General features: G+C 44.5%; 1 protein-coding gene across 27 annotated transcripts in view; it reads left to right on the plus strand.

The window, feature by feature from the left end:
* Window positions 1–22,599, plus strand: part of CAMK2B (calcium/calmodulin dependent protein kinase II beta) — a 212,490-nt gene that overhangs the window by 14,344 nt on the left and 175,547 nt on the right. For all 27 annotated transcript variants that reach the window (XM_069766728.1, XM_069766737.1, XM_069766743.1 and 24 more), the window contains one exon: window positions 16,702–16,796. In XM_069766728.1, coding sequence (XP_069622829.1) covers window positions 16,702–16,796 — 95 coding nt within the window. The remainder of the gene's footprint in view (window positions 1–16,701; window positions 16,797–22,599) is intronic.

Genomic DNA, 22,599 nt, shown 5'->3' on the forward strand with positions numbered 1-22,599 from the left:
TCTTCTCCACCACATACTCCAACTTCCCCTCGACCAACACCGGGGCAGGAGGATCAACGGAGGGAACCATAGGCGCCACGTATCTCCGCAATAACGACCTATGGAACACATTATGGATGGCAAAAGAAGCTGGAAGGGCGAAACGAAATGACACAGGATTGAGAACCTCAGAAATCTTATACGGACCAATGAAACGAGGCTTAAACTTAGGAGAGGAAACCTTCATAGGAACATGACGAGATGACAACCAAACCAAATCCCCAACACGAAGTCGGGGACCAACACAGCGCCGGCGGTTAGCGAAACGTTGACCCTTCTCCTGGGACAATGTCAAATTGTCCACCACATGAGTCCAAATCTGCTGCAACCTGTCCACCACCGTATCCACACCAGGACAGTCCGAAGGAAGAAAAACGACGCTTCAACTCCTGAAAAGCCTCTACAGCCGCCGAGGACCAATTGACCACATCAGCACCTTTCTTGGTCAAATCAGTCAACGGTTTAACAACACTAGAAAAATTAGCGATGAAGCGACGGTAAAAATTAGCAAAGCCCAGGAACTTCTGCAGGCTTTTCACAGATGTCGGCTGAGTCCAATCATAAATGGCCTGAACTTTAACAGGGTCCATCTCGATAGTAGAAGGGGAAAAAATGAAACCCAAAAATGAAACCTTCTGAACCCCAAAGAGACATTTCGACCCCTTCACAAACAAGGAATTCGCACAAAGGACCTGGAACACCATTCTGACCTGCTTCACATGAGACTCCCAATCATCCGAAAAGACCAAAATATCATCCAAATATACAATCATGAATCTATCCAGGTACTCTTGGAAGATGTCATGCATAAAGGGCTGAAACACAGATGGAGCATTAGAAAGCCCGAATGGCATAACCAGGTACTCAAAATGGCCCTCGGGCGTTTTAAATGCTGTTTTCCATTCATCGCCCTGTTTAATTCGCACAAGATTATACGCCCCTCGAAGATCTATCTTGGTGAACCAACTAGCCCCCTTAATCCGAGCAAACAAATCAGACAGCAGTGGCAAAGGGTACTGAAATTTGACTGTGAGCTTATTAAGAAGGCGGTAATCAATACAAGGTCTCAAAGAGCCATCCTACTTGGCCACAAAAAAGAACCCTGCTCCCAACGGTGATGACGACGGGCGAATATGACCTTTCTCCAAGGATTCCTTTATATAACTCCGCATAGCGGCGTGCTCTGGCACAGATAAATTAAACAGTCGGCCCCTAGGAAACTTACTACCAGGAATCAAATTAATAGCACAATCGCAATCCCTATGAGGAGGTAAGGCACCGGATTTAGGCTCTTCAAATACATCCCGGTAATCTGACAAAAACTCAGGGACTTCAGAAGGAGTGGAAGGCGAAATTGACAGCAATGGAACATCCCCATGTACCCCCTGACAACCCCAGCCGGACACAGACATAGATTTCCAATCCAATACTGGATTATGGACCTGTAGCCATGGCAACCCCAAAACGACCACATCATGCATATTATGCAACACCAAAAAGCGAATATCCTCCTGATGAGCAGGAACCATGCACATGGTCAATTGAGTCCAGTACTGAGGCTTATTCTTGGCCAAAGGCGTAGCATCAATTCCTCTCAATGGAATAGGATACTGCAAGGGCTCCAAGAAAAAACCACAACGCCTGGCAAACTCCAAGTCCATCAAATTCAGGGAAGCGCCTGAATCCACAAATGCCATAACAGAATAGGACGACAGAGAGCAAATCAGAGTAACGGACAAAAGAAATTTAGACTGTACCGTACCAATGGTGGCAGACCTAGCGAACCGCTTGGTGCGCTTAGGACAATCGGAGATAGCATGAGTGGAATCACCACAGTAAAAACACAGCCCATAGGTTAAGGGGAAAAGAAAGACAAAAAACACTGCAGAGAAAAAAAAATGGTCTCAGAACTTCTCTTATCCCTCTATTGAGATGCATTAATACTTTGGGCCAGCTGTACTGTTATGGACCTGGTGGTTAGGAGCACCCGGAACGACCTGATGGTTAAACTCACACAGGACAAGCTCTGGGAAGTGGGAGCTCTGCTGACCGCAACCCCTAATCCTATCACACAACTAGAAATAGCCGTGGAGCGTACCTAACACGACCTAGACGCCTCTTCACAGCCTAAGAGCTAACTAGCCCTAAAGATAGAAAATAAAGCCTACCTTGCCTCAGAGAAATTCCCCAAAGGAAAAGGCAGCCCCCCACATATATTGACTGTGAGTTAAGATGAAAGTCACGAACACAGAAATGAAACAGGTTTCAGCAAAGGGAGGCCAGACTTACTAAACAGACTGAGGATAGGAAAGGTATCTTTGCGGTCAGCACAAAAAACTACAAAAGACCACGCAGAGTGTGCAAAAAGACCTCCGCACCGATTCACGGTGCGGAGGTGCCACTCTGCATCCCAGAGCTTCCAGCTAGCAAGGCAAAATCATGATAGCCAACTGGACAAGGAAACAATGAACAAATAATAACTAGCAGGGACTTAGCTTCTGCTGGAGTAGACAGGTCACCAGAAAGATCCAAGAGTGAACTGAACCAGTACAAGAACATTGATAGCTGGCATGGAGTAACGATCTGAGTGGAGTTAAATAGAACAGCCAGCCAAAGAATAAACTACGTCACCTGTGGAAGGAACCTCAGAAGCAGCAGCTCCACTTACAGCCACCAGAGGGAGTCCATGGACAGAACTCGCCGAAGTACCATTCATGACCACAGGAGGGAGTTCGAAAACAGAATTCACAACACCGGACAGATGGTCTCCGGGCACTGCAGCTTCTTCCTCTGTCAGCGGTCACTGGCACCGTTCATTACAGTTATGAATATGCGGCTCCACCCCTATGGGAGTGGAGTCCATATTCATAACTTTAATGAGTGGTACCACGTGACCGCTGAACAGTGGAAGAGCTGCGGCACCCGAAGACCGTGGGACAGGCAGGGACAGCACCAGGAGCGCCGGAAGCAGGTGAGTATGCGACAGACCTCTCTCCCCCTCACCCGCCGACCCTGCCGCCGACCGTGACTCGAGTATAAGCCGAGAGGGGCACTTTCAGCCCAGAAATTTGGGCTGAAAATCTCGGCTTATACTCGAGTATATACGGTAATATACGGTAATATACGAGTTTCTTTTTTTGTATTGAAGAACTGAAATAAATTAACTTTTTGATGATATAATTTAGTGAGAAGCACTTGTATATTGTAAAAGTGCTAAATATCAATTTAGATGTTATTAATTTTATCAGCTTGAAACCTATTCCTAAATTCAGTTCTCATCAACTTTACAATTTCTTGTTCACTTAATAATTGGGGAAAAGAAAGAAAGTTTCCTTTATTATTTAAGAGATACCAGACCATTAGATCAGGTACAATCGGCTAATATGTATAAAAATAGTATTAGGGTTTTGATAAACTTGAATTAAATACTAGTACAATTTAATATAGTACGCAAGCTTTATTGTCCCCCTATTGCATTAAAAAAATAACGGTTATCTTACCCTCCACGCTGCTATGTGCTTTATGAAAAGTGTACCTCCCAACTTTAACAGTTAGGAAAGGAATATATACTAAAATGTGTGTAGTGCATTGCGTCAATTTTCATTTTTTGCTAAGTCACTTCCCTCATCCCCAAAAATATTGCTCCTGGTGAATTTTATTTCTAAACTGCTCTCCTCATAATGTCATCCAAAGTACCCCCACCCATTATGATGACCTCAGTGCCACCCCTTACAGTATGATGCCCCCCAGTCTTCCATCTACACATAGTATGATGTCTCCAGAGTGCCCTCCACACACAGTATTATGCCTTTATAGCCTTCTACTCAGTATAGAGCCACCGTGGTCCCCCACACACACACATAATTCCCCCACAATCCCTCACTCCTTTCAGTATAATGCTGCTACACTCGTCCCATATTATGATGCCATCACATCTCTTCACACACATAATTTCCTCACAATTCCCCTCATAGTAAAATGCCTCATAGTCCTCCCCCATATATTATGATGTTTGCAGAGTTTCCCCTAAATTATGATATGCCCCAAAACCCCCAACATAGTGTGATGCAGACCACCCTTCAATCCCCCCCACACAGTATGAAGCCCATTCATTGGCCCTTAGACATCTCATTTGCCTCTGTGTCCTTTCACATCTCTGCACCTCTGTGACTGAACTGGTCTCTGTTGCCCACTCAAGTGACCTGATAATGTCACGTGATGAGTAGATCCTTAAGTCTATAACCGGACGAAATGGTGGAGTAGGGATTCGACGGCTCCGAGCTCCATCATTGTGTTCAACTGTATCTGTGTTATTCTGATACAGATACAGTTTAAAATATCAAAATACTGACTGTCATTTCTAAACATAAAATCAAATGTGAACAGGTGCAAACTAAGAGAGCCACTTTATATGGCAGCTAACAAATTAAAGCCGCATTCTGTTAACGCTTGTGGTGCCTCAGTAGCACACTTATGCAGTGATGAGGCAGTGACCTAGCAAAGTTCCAACACAAAGTCTCTTTAATGCGTTTACTTCACAGCATTAATGTCCAATTCATACAAGTATGTAGCATTAATGTCCAATTCACAGCACTACATAGTACCCAATATCCTCCTGGTCGCTGCCGGGAACCATAACCTCCGGATTACAGTCACTAAGCATGCCAGTCCACCTCTGATCTCTTGCCGTGGGTGACTGCATCACAGTGTTAATGTCTCTTTACTCATAGCTTTACACAGTACACGATATCCATCAGAGCAGGTTTTCCCAACTCTGCCCTGGATACTAACATGCCCAAAACTAACACTTATTTTTAGTCTGCATTGCAATCACAGCTATGCCTGTGACTGCAATGCACTCTCAGGGCCTCCATGCACATCTTGGGGAGAACAGACAGCGACCCCTACTTGTGGTATCGGTCACTGCCTCACAATTGCAATCACAGCTACGCCTGTCACTGCAATGCACCCCCAAGGCCTCAATACGCCTCTGTGCATATCCTGGGGATAACACACAGTGACCCCTACCTGTGACACCGGTCACTGCCACACACACACTATAGTATGCAGACAATGAGTATATGAAATTGGAATTGCATTACTGCTATCAAAACTAAGTAAAAAAGAAAGTGCTTAGCGTATAAATTGGCCAATTCACATGTGCCCAACAGCCAACGACAAGGCTCACATTTGATTGTCTGGGAGTGACGGCCAGTGTTTTGATATTTGTAACACATGCCTTATGACGAAGCACTCCACCCATCAGCCTTTGAGGGTGTTAAACAGAGCTTCATCCTGCCTGTCCATGTGATTGTAGGCTTTCAGCCCAGGAGAGGTATCATGTTGGGTTTAGGGTCCCAAGGTACACTGGAAGAATGGTATGGTTGGTGATAATGTCACGACTGACAAGGGTCAGTCCAGCAGACGGCACAACAAACACCAACAACGGGGGTAGAAAAAGGGAGAGGATGGCCCTAAAAATAGGGAACGAGTGATGGGGCGCCTCCTAACACAGCCTGTGCCTATCCCTAAGCTTCCCTAATGCCCTATGCGGGTCCTTTCCCCCCGCTGCCGTCACGTGCCTAATCCCTTTGTCACCTCACTAAACCCTGGCCAGCAAGGATGCTAGCCTCACCAGTGCAGATGGAGTAAACAAGCACGAGACAGACAAAAACAGGGAACAAGAAAACTTAGCTTTCAAGCTTCTGCTGCGAGCTCCACACAGCAGAGGATACGGAACCAGGACCTTAAGCAGCTGATACATGATGACACCAGAGAGCTCCCAACTCCTCAGCTGGTCTCCTGAGAAAAACTCTACCACCAGCAGTCAGCTGATACGTCAGGTGACTATTTAAAGGATGGTGGGAGTGGTCACCACCCACATCAACTGACCAGCTACACAGCAGCTATCAGCAAGGAAACTGGCATTAAACCTTGCTGGCCCAAAAGGAAAAACCACGTTTAAATTAAAGCATAGGTAGAGCTGTCACAACTTCCACAAAATGAGTCGTGACAGTACCCCCTTTTCAATGAGGGGCCTTTGGATCTTTAACCCCAGACTACACAGATAATAATGTACGCTGAGGACGCCTCAACCTACTAGGATTCACCACTGCCATCACCTGATCCTCACATTTATGACAAAGGCAGCCTTATGGTGACGGAAAAAACATAGGCTCTGAAGGTGCAACAAACCTCTGTGGAATACATTCTGTACCTGCATTACTGGGGATAACTCCAACTGGAAGGTCCTATGGCTGAGAACGGCCAACACCTGATATGGCCCGATCACCCTAGAACTCCAGGTCCCAGATTTGTACTTCCACTTGATGTTTTTAGTGGACACCCACACATACTCATTCGCACACAGGGTCGGACCTGAACGTTTATTTCCATGCGTGCGTTTGTCAACAGACTGTAATCTCCCTGAGGAACAGACAACAGGTGTCCCCCCGTGTCACCAAACTCATACCCTCACTATATTTAGGGGGAACCACCACCCTCCCCTGATCCCTCCTCCTGAGAGGACCCCGAGACTCAGGGTTTACTTGTGGTGAGGGTTGAATCTTGCCTCTACTCCCTTGTAGTATCTTAGCTGCCTCCTCCGGAGAAGAGGGAGTAGATACGAGAAGGACGGCAGAGACCGTAGCTCCCAAGCAACAGTCTTTATAAGACTGGTCCCAACTACTTTTCTGGACCACCAATCTATGACCGGATTGTGTCTCTTCAGCCAGGGAAAGCATAGGCCAATGGGAGTTGGGAGTCTATGACTTGGGAGAGACTCCTCTGGCTGAGAGAGACAGAGTCAATCGCATGAATGGAAATGGGTCTTGCCAGTGTCCTACCAATTAGACCATGATCCATATACCAAAAAAGATGGAGTACACGTCCATATTCGTTAAAAAGTTATAAATTTTATTGTACAGTAGTTCACAAAGAATATATACAAAAATTGAAATCAGAAAACCAGAAAATAACAAACCATTTGAGCAATAGGAACTAAAGTAGCACAGATAGAACAATGTGAACTTCTCATAATACCATAGCTGAGTAACAATAAATTGCATAGTGCATATTTGGGCAGACACACATAGGGGCAGAGTATTCCATATAAGTAATAACTTAGCCCTTCTCAGAGGCTCTGAGGTCATAATACAACAATCATTCCCACCCCCAAGCTCTTACCCATTGCATGGAATCAAAAGGGTCCACACCGTAGCCCCAGCGTGCGTTTCGCATTTGTGTTCGTGTTCATTTCGCGTTCGTGAGAAGGGAGACTAAAATCCCCACACGCTGTTCCTCACTCCCTGAAGAACGAGGGTGAGGTCTGAAATATAATTTACAAGCTTCTTTGAAGACAATAAATGTATCTCTCCCTCCAGAGAACCTGTCAGGGAGAGATATTTTGTATTCCACTTAAGCCTAGACTTGAGCCAAGATCAAGAACCCCGACACCTGCTCAAACTGCTGCACCACCTGAAACCGCAGCTCCGTTAACTCTTCCGCGAGGGTATGGATCAGGCAAGCAATAGCTTCAGCTTGCGTCATAGGTACACCGGAAGAATGGTACTGTTGGTGATAATGTCACGACCCACAAGGGTCGGTCCAACGGACGGCACAACAAACACCAACAACAGGGATGGAAAAAGGAAGAGGAAGGCCCTAATAATAGGGAACGAGGGATGGGGCACCGCCTAACAAAGCCTGTACCTATCCCTAAGGTCCCCTAACGCCCTATGCGGGTCTTTTTCCCCTCCACCATCCCATGCCTAGTCTCTAGCTGTCACCTCACTATACCCTGGCTAGTGCACTGGCCGGAAAGGATGCTAGGCTAACCACTGCAGATGGAGTAATCAAAGGGGGTAGTGACAAGCACGAGACAGACAAAAACAGGGAACAAAAAGTCCTAGCTTTCAAGCTTCTGCTCCAAGCTCCACACAGCAGAGGATACGGAACCAGGACGTTTAAATTAAAGCAGAACCAGAGCTGTCACGACTTCCACAAAATGAGTTGTGACAGTCGCCTTGTCTTTGGCTGTTGGGCTCACAAGAATTGGCGCTAAGTACCTTCAGTTTTACTTATTTTCTATAACAATAATGCAATTCCAATTTCATATATTCAATGTCTGCATACTATAGTGTTTAACTGAGTGCAGCTTTAGTTTGTTAGTTACAGATACAGTTGAAGTCGGGATATTCCCCTCCCTGAATTTCAGATTGTTCTGCTGGGACTGGAACGGTTGGGAGGTGTGGTAAAGAGGCTTATTTATATGTTTCAATTTCAGCCCACAGTAACCAATATAGCTAGAATCGGACATGGATCACTGCTCAAAGGATACCAAAACATTTTTTCAAAAGTTCTCTCTTTTGGCCATGCTTCTAGTTACCATAATTTGGTTATCTCGGAAATCATCAGATTCTGTGAAATTATTAGAAATTCTACTCAGATTCCAAGAAACATTCCAAGAAAAGTTCTAACTGGTTCTGTCTCTACCACACATGCTTTATTTATTATCAGTTTTCATGGTAAAACATTCCATGAACTATTACTGCAAAAAAAAAACTTTCCTTTATCAATGATGGAAGTATCTGTCCTTCATACCTAAATAGTGAAATGGTGACAATTGTGTTACTGAATACCATCAAGGTCGCTAAAACTAATTAAGTTAAATAATCCTAAATCCTGGTCACCAGACACCAGAATTTCATCAAAATAAGGAGCTCATAGACTTTAGATTTTAGTAGATAAAAATGGACGATTTCAACTAAAACGATCGTTCATCACTGAAAGCTTAAGGATGAGCGATCGTTTTAGATGACCGATCACACACTGTCAACGTCTGAAATGAAGCAGATCATCTTTGATTGTTTCGTCATGCAAAAGATCTACGTTAAATGAAAGGAAAGATCTTTTTATCCACAAACGGTCTTTCATTGAAAGAGTATTCCCAGAAAGATTGCTTGTTTCTAGCTATGTGTTATTGATCATATACTGTATGGCCAGATTGTAAATTATACTGGCCAATATGAACCAATACGTGTATGGAAGCATCGGCATAACGATCGTTCACCAGATCGTTTGTTCAATAGTTAATCAATCTGCCAGCTAATGAGTTTGGACATCTTTAGTGAACTCTCCTGTTTTCGCTGGCATTTGACCAAGATTCACATACTGCATACAATGGTTTGAATGGGTAGTAAATATGGCTAATTTCTTCCAGATACATAGTCGCTCCTGTCCACGTGTTGAGTGCTGTTTGGTGAAAGGAGATAAGTTCCCTAATAGGGGTGGGCGACCCCGAACAGTAAAGTTCGGGGTCTTTACTAAACACCTAACATGGAGTACTCCACGAAGTCTGTGTTATTTTTAAGGTTCGACAGCACAAACAAAGCTTGTTTATTTGTTGAACAGGCGCTGGTGAATACTCTCATCAGCCGACGCCTGTGACCGGTGATAACCTTTTCACTGCCGGGCCCAGCTGCTGACTCACATGCTGTCATCTGTACATATAGGAATATAAAGCGGGACTGGTCGACCAACCTATATGTGTGGGACAACTGTTAAGGCCATGTGCACACGTTCATTATTTTTCGAGTTTTTTTTGCGTTTTTTTCACCTTCACAATTCTTGCATCCATTGAACTTGTGAGTTTTTGGAGAGTTTCTGCTTGTATTTCTTTGCATGAAGTCAGAATAGCCTCCCAGAGCTGCTGTTTGATGTGAACTGCCTCCCACCCTCATAGATCTTTTGCTTGATGATTCTCCAAAGGTTCTCTGTACGGTTGAGGTCAGGGGAAGATGGTGGCCACACCATGAGTTTATCTCCTTTTATGCCCATAGCAGCCAATGACTCGGAGGTATTCTTTGCAGCATGAGATGGGGCGTTGTCATGCATGAAGATGATTTTGCTCCTGAAGGCACATTTTTATTTTTATACCATGGAAGAAAGTTGTCAGTCAGAAACTCTATATACTTTGCAGAGGTCATTTTCACACCTTCAGGAACCTTAAAGGGCCCTACCAGCTGTTTCCCCATGATTCCGGCCCAAAACATGACTTCTTTACCTCCTTGCTGACGTCGCAGCCTTATTGGGACATGGTGGCCATCCACTACTCCATCCATCTGGACCATCCAGAGTTGCTCGATACTCATCAGTAAACAAGACTGTTTGAAAATTAGTCTTCATGTATGTCTGGGCCCACTGCAACCGTTTCTGCTTGTGAACACTGTTTTGGGGTGGCCGAATAGTAGGTTTATGCACCACAGCAAGCCTTTGAAGGATCCTACACCTTGAGGTTTGAGGGACTCCAGAAGCACCAGCAGCTTCAAATAACTTTTTTCTGCTTTGTAATGGTATTTTGGCAGCTGCTCTCTTAATCCAATGAATTTGTCTGGCAGAAAACTTCCTCATTATGCCTTTATCTGCATGAACTCTGTCTGTGCTCTGTTTCAGTCACAAATCTCTTCACAGTATGATGATCACTCTTTTTGTGAAATATCTAATGTTTTCAGACCTTGTCCAAGGCATTGCACTATTTAACGCTTTTCAGCAGCAGAGAGATCCTTTTTATTTCCCATATTGCTTGAAACCTGTGGCCTGCTTAATAATGTGGAACATCATTTTAAGTAGCTTTCCTTTAATTAGAATCACCTGGGAAACTAATTATCACATATGTTTAGGATTGATTTCAGTGATCCATTGAGCCCTGAGACACAATACCATCCACGAAAAACAAAACAATTAAATCTTTATGACACTTAAATCCAATTTGCATAATAATTTGGAACACGGTGTATATAGATTGCTGTAGAGCAGATAAGAATGATGTCTGAAAGAGAAGAAAGGGATCTAAGGGGTAACATTTCTATCCTAAGTCATGTGACAAGGCTCGTTAGAGGGTCGATATTGACTTTTAGGATTGCTACTCCCAATAGATGGGCCTAAGGTACCGTCACATTAAGCGACGCTGCAGCGATCTAGACAACGATCCCGATCGCTGCAGCGTCGCTGTGTGGTCGCTGGAGAGCTGTCACACAGACAGCTCTCCAGCGACCAACGATGCTGAAGTAACATCGGGTTACTAAGTGCAGGGCCGCGCTTAGCAACCCGATGTTTACCCTGGTTACCAGCGTAAACGTAAAAAAAAAAAACACTACATACTTACATTCCGGTGTCTGTCCCCCGGCGCTGTGCTTCTCTGCACTAAGCGCCGGCCGGAAAGCAGAGCACAGCGGTGACGTCACCGCTGTGCTTTCCGGCCAGCGCTTACACAGCGCAGAGAAGAAGAGCGCCGGAGAGGACAGACACCGGAATGTAAGTATGTAGTGTTTTTTTTTTTTTTACATTTACACTGGTAACCAGGGTAAACATCGGGTTACTAAGCGCGGCCCTGCGCTTAGTAACCCGATGTTTACCCTGGTTACCAGTGAAGACATCGCTGAATCGGTGTCACACACGCCGATTCAGCGATGTCTGCGGGAGGTCCAGCGACGAAATAAAGTTCTGGACTTTCTGCGCCGACCAACGATGGCACAGCAGGATCCTGATCGCTGCTGCCTGTCAAACTGAACGATATCGCTAGCCAGGACACTGCAACGTCACGGATCGCTAGCGATATCGTTCAGTGTGAAGGTACCTCTAGAGTTCAAGTCATCTTCCTCTCTCAAGAGACAATTTGCAAAGAGAAGAGAAGGACAATGAGAACTAATTGTAAAAAATACAGATATTATTCATCCCTAGCTGGGATTCAACAAAGCTCAGACTACCATGTCATGGTAACTCGGTATTGACAGAAGAATATTTATTTAGTAATGGGGCAGCTATGTCCATCTGGTTTCTAGCGCTCATCTCTCTGACTGATCTGTAATTCTCCTCTGCAGGTAGATGATTTATTCCATCTACCAACAACTGGATGATAGAATTGTGATACCGTCCCACTGAATGTCAAATGCAAACACTATTAGAAGAACAACCAACTTAAAAAAAAAAATGAAAAAGTCAGCAGGAAATATAGTTGGCCTCATGGTCTATTAGTCTGAAGCAAGTTCCTAAAACACACTCTGCTAGAATGGGGGGAGGCTCCTGCTGCAGCCAGATCTCTTACAGCCACACAGTGGATTACGAGGTAGAGGAAGGGATGAATGACTTAAGGTACCTTCACACTGAGCGACTTAACAACGATATCGCTAGCGATCCGTGATGTTGCAGCGTCCTGGCTAGCGATATTGTTCAGTTTGACAGGCAGCAGCGATCAGGATCCTGCTGTGACATCGTTGGTCGGACCAGAAAGGCCAGAACTTTATTTCGTCGCTGGATCTCCCGCAGACATCGCTGAATCGGCATGTGTGACGCCGATTCAGCGATGTCTTCACTGGTAACCAGGGTAAACATCGGGTTACTAAGCGCAGGGCCGCGCTTAGTAACCCGATGTTTACCCTGGTTACCATTGTAAATGTAAAAAAAAACAAATACTACATACTTACATTCCGGTGTCTGTCCCCTCGCCGTCAGCTTCCCGCACTGACTGTGAGCGCCGGCCGGCCGTAAAGCACAGCGGTGACATCACCGCTCTGCTTTACGGCCGGCCGGCGCTGAGACAGTGCAGGGAAGCTGAGGCCGGGGGACAGACACCGGAATGTAAGTATGTAGTGTTTGTTTTTTTTTTACATTTACAATGGTAACCAGGGTAAACATCGGGTTACTAAGCGCGGCCCTGCGCTTAGTAACCCGATGTTTACCCTGGTTACCAGGGGACTTCGGCATCGTTGGTCGCTGGAGAGCTGTCTGTGTGACAGCTCTCCAGCGACCACACAGCGACGCTGCAGCGATCGGGATCGTTGTCTATATTGCTGCAGCGTCGCTTAATGTGATGGTACCTTTATTTCAAGGTGCTTGTAGAGAATATTGTTTTTTAATTTATCAGTTTCATTTGTCATATGAATAGAATGAAAGGAAGGGAACAGATTTAGGAAGGCAAGTTGGGATTTTGGGGGATTTTGGATTTGCTTTTATATTTTTGTGCACTTTTGTTCTTATTGTTCATTTTATTCTTCAAATTGATAATGTAATTTAACATTTTCACAAGTAGTAGCATGACCCCATCACTAGTATACTTAGGTCTCCTTATAGGTCACGTAGATGGGCTGGTTCAAAATGCACCTCTCAGTGATCATGTGAGGTTTCCCCTATAATCTGTACTATTTGGGACCTGTTCCTGCTCTGCCCTTATTCACACTGTCGTCACTTTTACACATAGTAAGGTTTTAATACTAGAGGTTAGGACCATCCCTATTGTGGGTCACCTTGGTTGGATGGCTTTTACACTTTTTTTTGATCAAAACAATGTTTACTAAGTACCTAATGTTATTTATATGCATTATTGCTTTACTTATTTACTTACAGCAGGGAATATGTTCATTTGATTTGATTCGTTTAAGGAGAAAAAAACCTATTTTGCGATACAACTAAGCACTCCAGCTTTAGGTCTCGTTCACACGTCCGGTTTTTGCATATGAGTGCTATCTGTGTTTTTCACTGATCACCTTCGTACCTTTGGTAGTTTATGGGGCCATTCACATGTCCGTGATTTTTCGGTCCATGGCTAAACCCTGGACACATGTCCAATTTTGTTCCAAGGGTCGGATCAAAATCCTCAATGCAAGTCTATGGGGTCCATGAAATAATTGGGTCATACTCAGATGACATGCGAGTGCGGTCCAAATTTCACAGATACTCACTTAGGAGAAGTTCGAGAAACTTTTCATTTATCCACATAAGAGAAAATATGATGACATTCGGGCTACATTGATGAAAGTCTTAGGGCTCACTCACACTTGTGACGAAATCAGAAGAGTGCAATCGGATAAAAAATCAGATTGCACGGGGCCCAATGTTAAACTATGGGGCAGCTCACATCTGTGATTATTTTCTCACAGCATTCCGATTCGGCATGCTGTGATTGCATCGGAGAATCGGATCACATGTGCCCATAGAAGTCTATGGGTATGTGTGAAACATCAAACTGCACTCGGATATCACCTTTTTGTCAATATACAGTGTACACAGAAAGCTGCCAATCGGTGGTGTGGGCGGAGCTATACACAGAAAGCTGCCAATCAGTGGTGTGGGCGGGGTTATACACATAAAGCTTCCAATTAGTGGTGTGGGCGGAGTTATACACGGAAAGCTGCCAATCAGTGGTGTGGGCGGGGTTATACACATAAAGCTTCCAATCAGTGGTGTGGGCGGGGTTATACAGGGCTCAGCATTCTGAGTACTGCTAGAGCTACACCAGAGGAAATAGTGACGATTCCTGCACCCAGTAAAGAGAGAAAACCAACAAAAAATATATATTTACTCTAAAACCCTTTGAAGCTCAAAAACCAAAAAAAAACAGGATTCATAAAAAATAGCTTTTAATGGTATATATTACTAAAACTCTAATCATTAAAACATATACAACAGGGATGTGCCTGTATGATCCTAGAGCGACACTAAGCTTTGTCCTACCTGGCAGCGGGGGTTGGCACCCTAAAAGACGTTATTTAGGGTGCCAACCCCCGCTGCCAGGTAGGACAAAGCTTAGTGTCGCTCTAGGATCATACAGGCACATCCCTGTTGTATATGTTTTAATGATTAGAGTTTTAGTAATATATACCATTAAAAGTTATTTTTCATTAATCCTGTTTTTTTTGGTTTTTGTGTTTGTTCTGCACCCAGTAAACTAAGCGACAATTTGCTGGAATTAGGGTCTTTGTCCCTACATGCTACTGTCAGATTGGAGCGCCCCCAGGGCGCAGGGCCGCGGGTTACTCGGTACCGGTCCTCTCTGGCTCAGTTCTGGGGTTGTCACGGTGGCTGGACCCGGTCCGTGACCCTGCTAAGGGGCGTCCAATTAAAAAGGGATGATGAAAGTCAGCTAAGGATTCGTGACGCCACCTGTGGTATTCGGTCAGGTCGACCGACGCTGCTCGGGGTCCACTGGGGTGATGTGATGGCAGCTAGATGGTATACCTTCCCACAGGTGAAGTGAGTCCCCAGGGCTTCCCAGTGGTGTAGGTGGCGATGGTGTGAGGTGCAGTCAATAACGAGGACACAGGGTTGCAGTCTCTTTGCCTCTTTACTGGTGACTTCAGGATCCTCAATCCAGAGCACTTTTAACAGGGCTGTCTGAGACCGGCCAGTCCGAAGGCACATCCAGAGTTCCCTTTGCAGGTGGAAATCGTTGCCTACCACTAGCACCTGTGTGTTGTAGTGCTTCCCTGCTGAGCATTCGGGATAGTCCTCACAACTTCTGTTCTCGTTCTTTCTCGTTCTTTCTATTCTCCGTCCCCCAAGTTTGTTATGACTAGGACGCACCCGTTTGACGGGAAGGCTCGGAGCTATTCTAAGACCCTAGAGATGCCCCTCTCCATGCGTGCCCCCTATGTCTGCTTAGGTGATGTATGGTAGACAGCCAACCTATAATTAACTGTCCTGCGGTATTTGAAGTAAGGCATAAAGTCAGTTACTTCCTCGGTGTTCCGGACACCGGCTATGCGCCTCAGTAGGATGTTGCCGTTCTCGGGGCATGACTCCTACTGGCTCTCCTTTGTGATTGATCTCGTTTCTCATTGTCCACAATATCCTTTGCTTCGTGTCCTTTCTTTAGATGCCGCCGCAAGGTAGTGCAGGCGCGGCTCTGTAATGATCTGTCCTTGTCGCTAAGTCTCTGCCAGGTTCCCACGCCTGACAGGGACCCCTCTGAAGTCTCCCCCACAACACCCCCTGCCACAGGATGTTGCCTGGGCAAAACCCAGTCAGCTTCTCCCTAACTTCCTATCCAACCCCTAGTTTTACCAGTGTGAGGAGTGGCCTAATAAATAGAACCTTTTGCTCCCCCTAGTGGCCGGAGTGTGAAGTGTAATGTGTGCTGGTGATACCTGGTCAGATGAACTCCTTTAGTGCCATCAGACGTACCATCACTCCCCTTAGTGGCAGAGCGACATTACTGCAACGACCAGGTCTCTGGGGCGCTGCAAGATTACATAGCGAAAACCTGCTGGCAAATTCTCTTTAAATGTATGATGAGATCTTGCCTTTGTCTGTACATAGTGAACCAAGTGTATTGTTCCAACTACTGCCCATATAGGATGGTGGGCGGCCGCCCACAGGGGGATTCACCTGTTCCCCGGTCGGGCAGTCCGAGCCTGTGTACCTGGTTGTATTACAGATCAGTAAAAGTGGGAAGTTGTATAAAATTGTAACACGGCACATATAAAAAAAATATGGTCTTGATTTTTTTAAAACAATTTAGTCATAATTCTGGTGTAAATTGCTTCGAAAAATTGCAAAATGTTTGTGCAACTCCGAGTTGTGCAAAAATGTTGCGACTTTTTCAGTTTTCACATCTATTAATTCTAGCTGTGCCAAAATGAGACTCCCCCTCCCCATCAAGGCCGGCGAGAAAATCACCAGCGTAGATGAATCAGGGCCTAAGGGTACATAGTGTGCCTCCAAATGTCTATGCAGATGTTTAACATAGGTATAATCTGCACATAATTTGAAAAAAAAAGGGCCAAATTGTGCCATATTCCGTTGAAGACACTAAATAGATGCTCGGACGTTGTAATGAAAAGCGATCTATTGATCTATTGCCTCTAACCGTCTGTTTGTTATTTCTAGGGGCGCATTCTCAGTGGTCAGAAGATGCGTGAAGCTCTGCACAGGGCATGAATACGCAGCGAAGATCATAAATACCAAGAAGTTATCGGCAAGGGGTAAGTGACAATAAAAATTAAAAATCAGTTTGACGTTCAAGTCCTGCTGTTATCATACTCGGAACGAAAAGAAGAAATTCCAAAGAAAAGTGAAGTTTTAAACTGTGTAATAATTTTGGGATGAATTATAAGGCAATAGAAAACAATAATAAATAATGATTAATTAAAAGAAGCTTTCAGGATGAGAAGATTTATCACTAGGACATGAACCATCTTCTAGGGAGGACCTCCACCCAAGATGCTACTTTGTTCGTCTTGATTCATGAAAACACCTCGTCATGATGCTGCAGTAGCCATTATATAATCCAATATATAATTGTGCTGCACTCATTATTTGACATACCTATGGGAGAAGCTCCTGCTATCCACATGCATCATTGTCCTGGTGTAGCCTATCCAAGGGATCCAGAGGATGGATGGCGTCTGGGCATGCCCAGGGTCATCGCAGTGCAGAAATTGAGTAGAACACATGACTGCCCAGGGAAAACCTCTTCTACGAGGTTTGCGGCTGTTCAGTCCTTCATCTTTAATTTATATGTTGTTGACATTCTGTCTTTAAGATCTGGGCTCAATGGTGACTACAAACATGCACCGTCATAATCATAGAAATGGGTAATACAATTTGTTAAACCCAATAGAAATAAATAGGAACCAAGAAAATATAAGGCTAGGGGTAAATGGATGGTAAGTCTGGCCATAGACATCTGTTGGCTGTAAGCCAATCTATGCTTTGGGCTGATCGTTTGTCCGACAGCCGTCTCAGCTGACTCTCCCATACACAAGTGTGCTTGTTCTACCAAACACTTCTATGTTCTGTTTGAGAACACCAAAGACCAACACGTCCACCAGCAGCTTATTTGAAGGAGTGTGCGATCAACATCTCCCCACCATCAGTCGGTCAACGCCTCTATACACATTACACCATCTGCCGATCAAGTAGATATCGGCAAATTCCGACAACTTTGATTTAATGTGTATGGGAGCCCTAATGGTTCTTCACGTCTGAGCTGTCACTATCTGTAGAACTTATTCACTGTTTCATGGCTTTCTTACAAACCGAGGTCATGTAATCCACTTGTGGCTGATACAACGTGTAAAATGGCGGCAACATTCAAATTTTCCAGGTTCAGCGGATTCCTAAAAACGCAACAAGAATTCAATTTGCATTGAATCTATTTGGTCATCTCTATCCCTGACCATAAACAGCGATACTGATACTTTGTTTACCATGCTACAGCTTTTATGGCATTTTCCCTTCTTTCCGTGATTTCAGACAACTCATTTAAAGGTGTTATTTTGGCTTGGTGGCCACCATCTACCATAAGTGGTCAGAGGACTGGAAACTGTAGAGCGTACTATAGGGTTGTGGACACCAAAATCTCACTAGCATAGATGTAAAAAAAAGGGTTGTTTTTTGTTGACATTGTTTGAGACCTGTAACATTTTTATGTTTTTTTTCATGGAGCTGTGTACATGAATAGAGCACCAGAACCATTATCAGTACATAAATACTTCACCAGAACTGTCATCAGCAAATGAATACAGCATCAAAATCACCATCAGTACATGGATGCAGAAACAGAAATGCCATTAGTACCTGAATATTGCACCATAACTGATCAGTACATGAATACAGCAGCAGAACTATTATCAATGCATGAATAAAGCCCGTAACCAACATCAGTACATAAATACAGCACCAGAACCATCATTAATATATTAATTCAGCACCATAAAGACTATTATAGCCTGCATATAGCACCAGAACACCATCAGTGCATTAATACAGCACCAGAATCCCCATGAATACAACACCAGAACTGTCATGAGAACATGAAAATAGTTCAAAATACAAAGCAAAACTTGGCACTACCTGTAAGTCCAGAAAATATGAACGGTGTCAGGAAATCCTGATTCTTCCATGAATATCACTGCAATGTACTATTGGGTGGTGCTATCCCCATAAGCAGTAGAAACAATATTTCAAATGAATGTCAAAGAAGAAAGTGGATTGCACTCACCACATGTAGATATAATCTTCTTTTTAGTGAAAATCCATATAATAAGTGCACATTAGTGATCAAGGAGTAAATGAAACATGTTGCAAGCAATGTCTGTTTCACGTTACATTATGCTTCAACAGGCCTTTCATTTGAGCACAGGATCACTGCACCAGAACTACCACTTGTACATAAATACAGCACCACAAGAATAATCAGTACATGAATACAGCAAAAGAACCATCATCAGTACATGAAAAAAGTAACAGAATCAACATCATAAAACGCATCCGTACATCAATACAGTACCAAACCACCATCATTACGTGATGTCACAATGCCCCCCTTATTAACTATAACTGTTACAATGTCCCCCGTTATGAACTATGAACCCCACACCGTCCCCACTTCAGGCTGTCTGCTTTATACTATTTCCCTCTATGCTGTTCCTTTCTTCACACTGCTCCATAATACGGTTCCTGTGTCCCCCGTTATGAACTATGAACCCCACACCGTCCCCACTTCAGGCTGTCTGCTTTATACTATTTCCCTCCATGCTGTTCCTTTCTTCACACTGCTCCATAATACGGTTCCTGTGTCCATACTGTCCCCCAAGCTGCCTTTCTACATATTGTCTTCCAAACACTGTGCCCTCCCACTGTACTCTTAAACCACCCCTCTCCATATTGAGCTCCAAATACTGTGCTCTCACACTGTACCTTCCCCATGCTGCTCCCTCTCTATAATGTGCCCTTACACTATACCTCCATCCCATGCTGCCCCTCTCACACTATTCATCCCTGAGCATACTGTCCCCCCACACTTTGCCCTTAAACTAACCACCCCTATTCTGTACAATAAAATATCTTTGTTTTTTCAGCTCCACAACAGAGCGCTTATCTTGCCCGCATCTTACACCCTCTGCGGTGCAGCAGTATTATCAACATCATGATCTGGTGACCTCCTCACAATGCTGCACTTCACCTATGCCCTTGTATTGCCGGCGCGCTGCTCATATCTTGTAACTGTATTCACGCCTAAAAGATGCAAATAAATATAAATTCAGAACACAAGAAGTCGTGTTTTCTGAGCCAGAGTCAGTTTAATGACCGGTTTGTAGAACTGCTGTGGTCAATGCATGGTCTGTTCAGAGAGACTGCTGCACAGTAGGTATGGGCATGAAAGAGGCAGTAATAGTGAATTTTTCACATCCCTTCAAGTTTGTAGTTAGAATTCCTGTCTTGAAAAATTAGTTATTCCCATAATACTATGCGCATATAATGGCTAAAAATAATATTCAGGAACCAGTGACAAATTTAATAGACCGTATGTCACAGTCTGCTCTCCAAACTTACCCCCTTACCCACCACCACCCTGTGTCTATAGTTAACGCCACCTTGCTGAGTGAGCATTGTCAACTTGGTATTACTATTCCCCTAGGCTGCTGACAATGCCCAATTATCACTGACAGTATCAGCCTTCTTGTGTTATGCTACTATCATGCTATACTATTCAATCAGTGACTCACAGGTAACGTCTTGTCAGTGCTTTATTTCCTTTTTTCTTCTCCATTAGGCCCACACAGCCCTGACAACCTCTCCCGATTACTGTAGAGTTTCCTGCTGAGACATCTTTAGGCCTTCATTTCCATAGACAACACAAGCAATTATAATAAATTCAGACCCCAGGCCAGGGTCTTAAATACATGCAGACCCCAGAAAAACCTATACATACCCAAGACCCCTAAATAAATTTAGAACCCAGTCTTATACATTTAACAGACTCCAGACCAGACCCTTAATTAATGTAGAGTCCAGACTAGACCTCTAAATTAATGCAAAACCAAAGAAATCAGCTAGAACATATGTTGGTGTAAGTGCAATGTGTAGGTGCACGTTCACATTGTGGCCATTTACCGGACAGAACCCAAGATAAAAACAAAATGAGCAAATACCCCATAGTAAGTAAATAAATAAGTGAATAGTAATGGTACAAGTAAATAACATAGGGTACTTAGTGAACACTATTTTGATCAAAATAGCTTAAACGCCATCCAACCACGACAAGGTGTAAACAATCGGGACCGACCCTAACTCTTAAGGTACCGTCACACTAGACGATATCGCTAGCGATCCGTGACGTTGCAGCGTCCTGGCTAGCGATATCGTCCAGTGTGACAGGCAGCAGCGATCAGGCCCCTGCTGTGATGTTGCTGGTCGGGGAAGAAAGTCCAGAACTTTGTTTCGTCGCTGGATCTCCCGCTGACATCGCTGAATCGGCGTGTGTGACGCCGATTCAGCGATGTCTTCGCTGGTAACCAGGGTAAACATCGGGTTACTAAGCGCAGGGCCGCGCTTAGTAACCCGATGTTTACCCTGGTTACCATCGTTAAAGTAAAAAAAAACAACCACTACATACTTACCTACTGCTGTCTGTCCCCGGCGCTCTGCTTCTCTGCACTCCTCCTGTACTGGCTGTGAGCACAGCGGCCGGAAAGCAGAGCGGTGACGTCACCGCTCTGCTTTCCGGCTGACCGGCGCTCACAGCCAGAGCAGAGAAGCACAGCGCCGGGGACAGACAGCGGTAGGTAAGTATGTAGTGGTTGTTTTTTTTACTTTAACGATGGTAACCAGGGTAAACATCGGGTTACTAAGCGTGGCCCTGCGCTTAGTAACCCGATGTTTACCCTGGTTACCGGCATCGTTGGTCGCTGGAGAGCGGTCTGTGTGACAGCTCTCCAGCGACCAAACAGCGACGCTGCAGCGATCCGGATCGTTGTCGGTATCGCTGCAGCGTCGCTTAGTGTGACGGTACCTTTACAGTGCACCTCACAATGTGTCAGCAGACATCAAAATAGATGGGGCAGAGCAGGATGGAGACCCCACAGTTCTGATACATGTTGAGCTGAACTACAAGTGTTGAAATAGTGTTAACTAAGTACCCTATGTTATTTACATGTGCGATTACTATTTATTGATTTACATATTGAAGGGTATATGTTTATTTTGTTTTTTTTATCTTGGGTTCTGGCTGTTAAATGGCCGTAGTGTGAAAGTGAACCTACACATTGCACTAATACCAACATATGCTGCGGCTCATTTCTTTGGTTTTACTTTACTTTCTTGTACTTTGTACATACAGGGTCATGGTTCCCCTTTTTAGGCTGAGCATTTTGTTTATATAGCTTTCCAAGGGCAAGTGTCTGAACAGTCGGTTCTCGGTCCTGCTCTGCCCCTATCTATTTTGACATCTGCTGCCACCCAGTGTGGTGAACTGCAAGAGTTAGCGTCTGTCCTGATTGGTGGTGGGATGGCTTTTACACTTTTTTTTATCATAATAGTGTTAACTAAGTATCTTATGTTATTTACATGCACTATAACTATTTTTTAACTTAGTACAGGGTATTTGCTTATTTTGTTTATATCTTGGGTTTTCATTAAATTAAAGTAGATCCTAGACTACTAAATTCAGACTCAAGTCCAGACCCTGAAATAAATAAAGACCCCCAACTAAATCTCTTAAAGGGAACATGTCACCCCAAAAATCGAAGATGAGCTGGACCTCTCTGACCTTTCCCGGCACCTGTGCACTGCAGTACTTTGGGCAGACAAAGTACGCCTGCGCAGGAGCTGCGGCGTGAAGACAAGAGGAGGACGTCATCGGAAGAAGATAGGAGACCCCGGACTGGACCGCGACGCCCATTGGACCCAGACCGCAGCGGGACCGCCCCTGGGTAAGTATAATCTAACCTCTTTTTCTCATCTTTCAGGATACGTCGGGGCTTATCTACAGCATTATAGAAT

This window comes from Ranitomeya imitator, chromosome 4 (genome assembly GCF_032444005.1).
Source record: "Ranitomeya imitator isolate aRanImi1 chromosome 4, aRanImi1.pri, whole genome shotgun sequence".
In the NCBI taxonomy this organism is placed as follows: domain Eukaryota; kingdom Metazoa; phylum Chordata; class Amphibia; order Anura; family Dendrobatidae; genus Ranitomeya; species Ranitomeya imitator.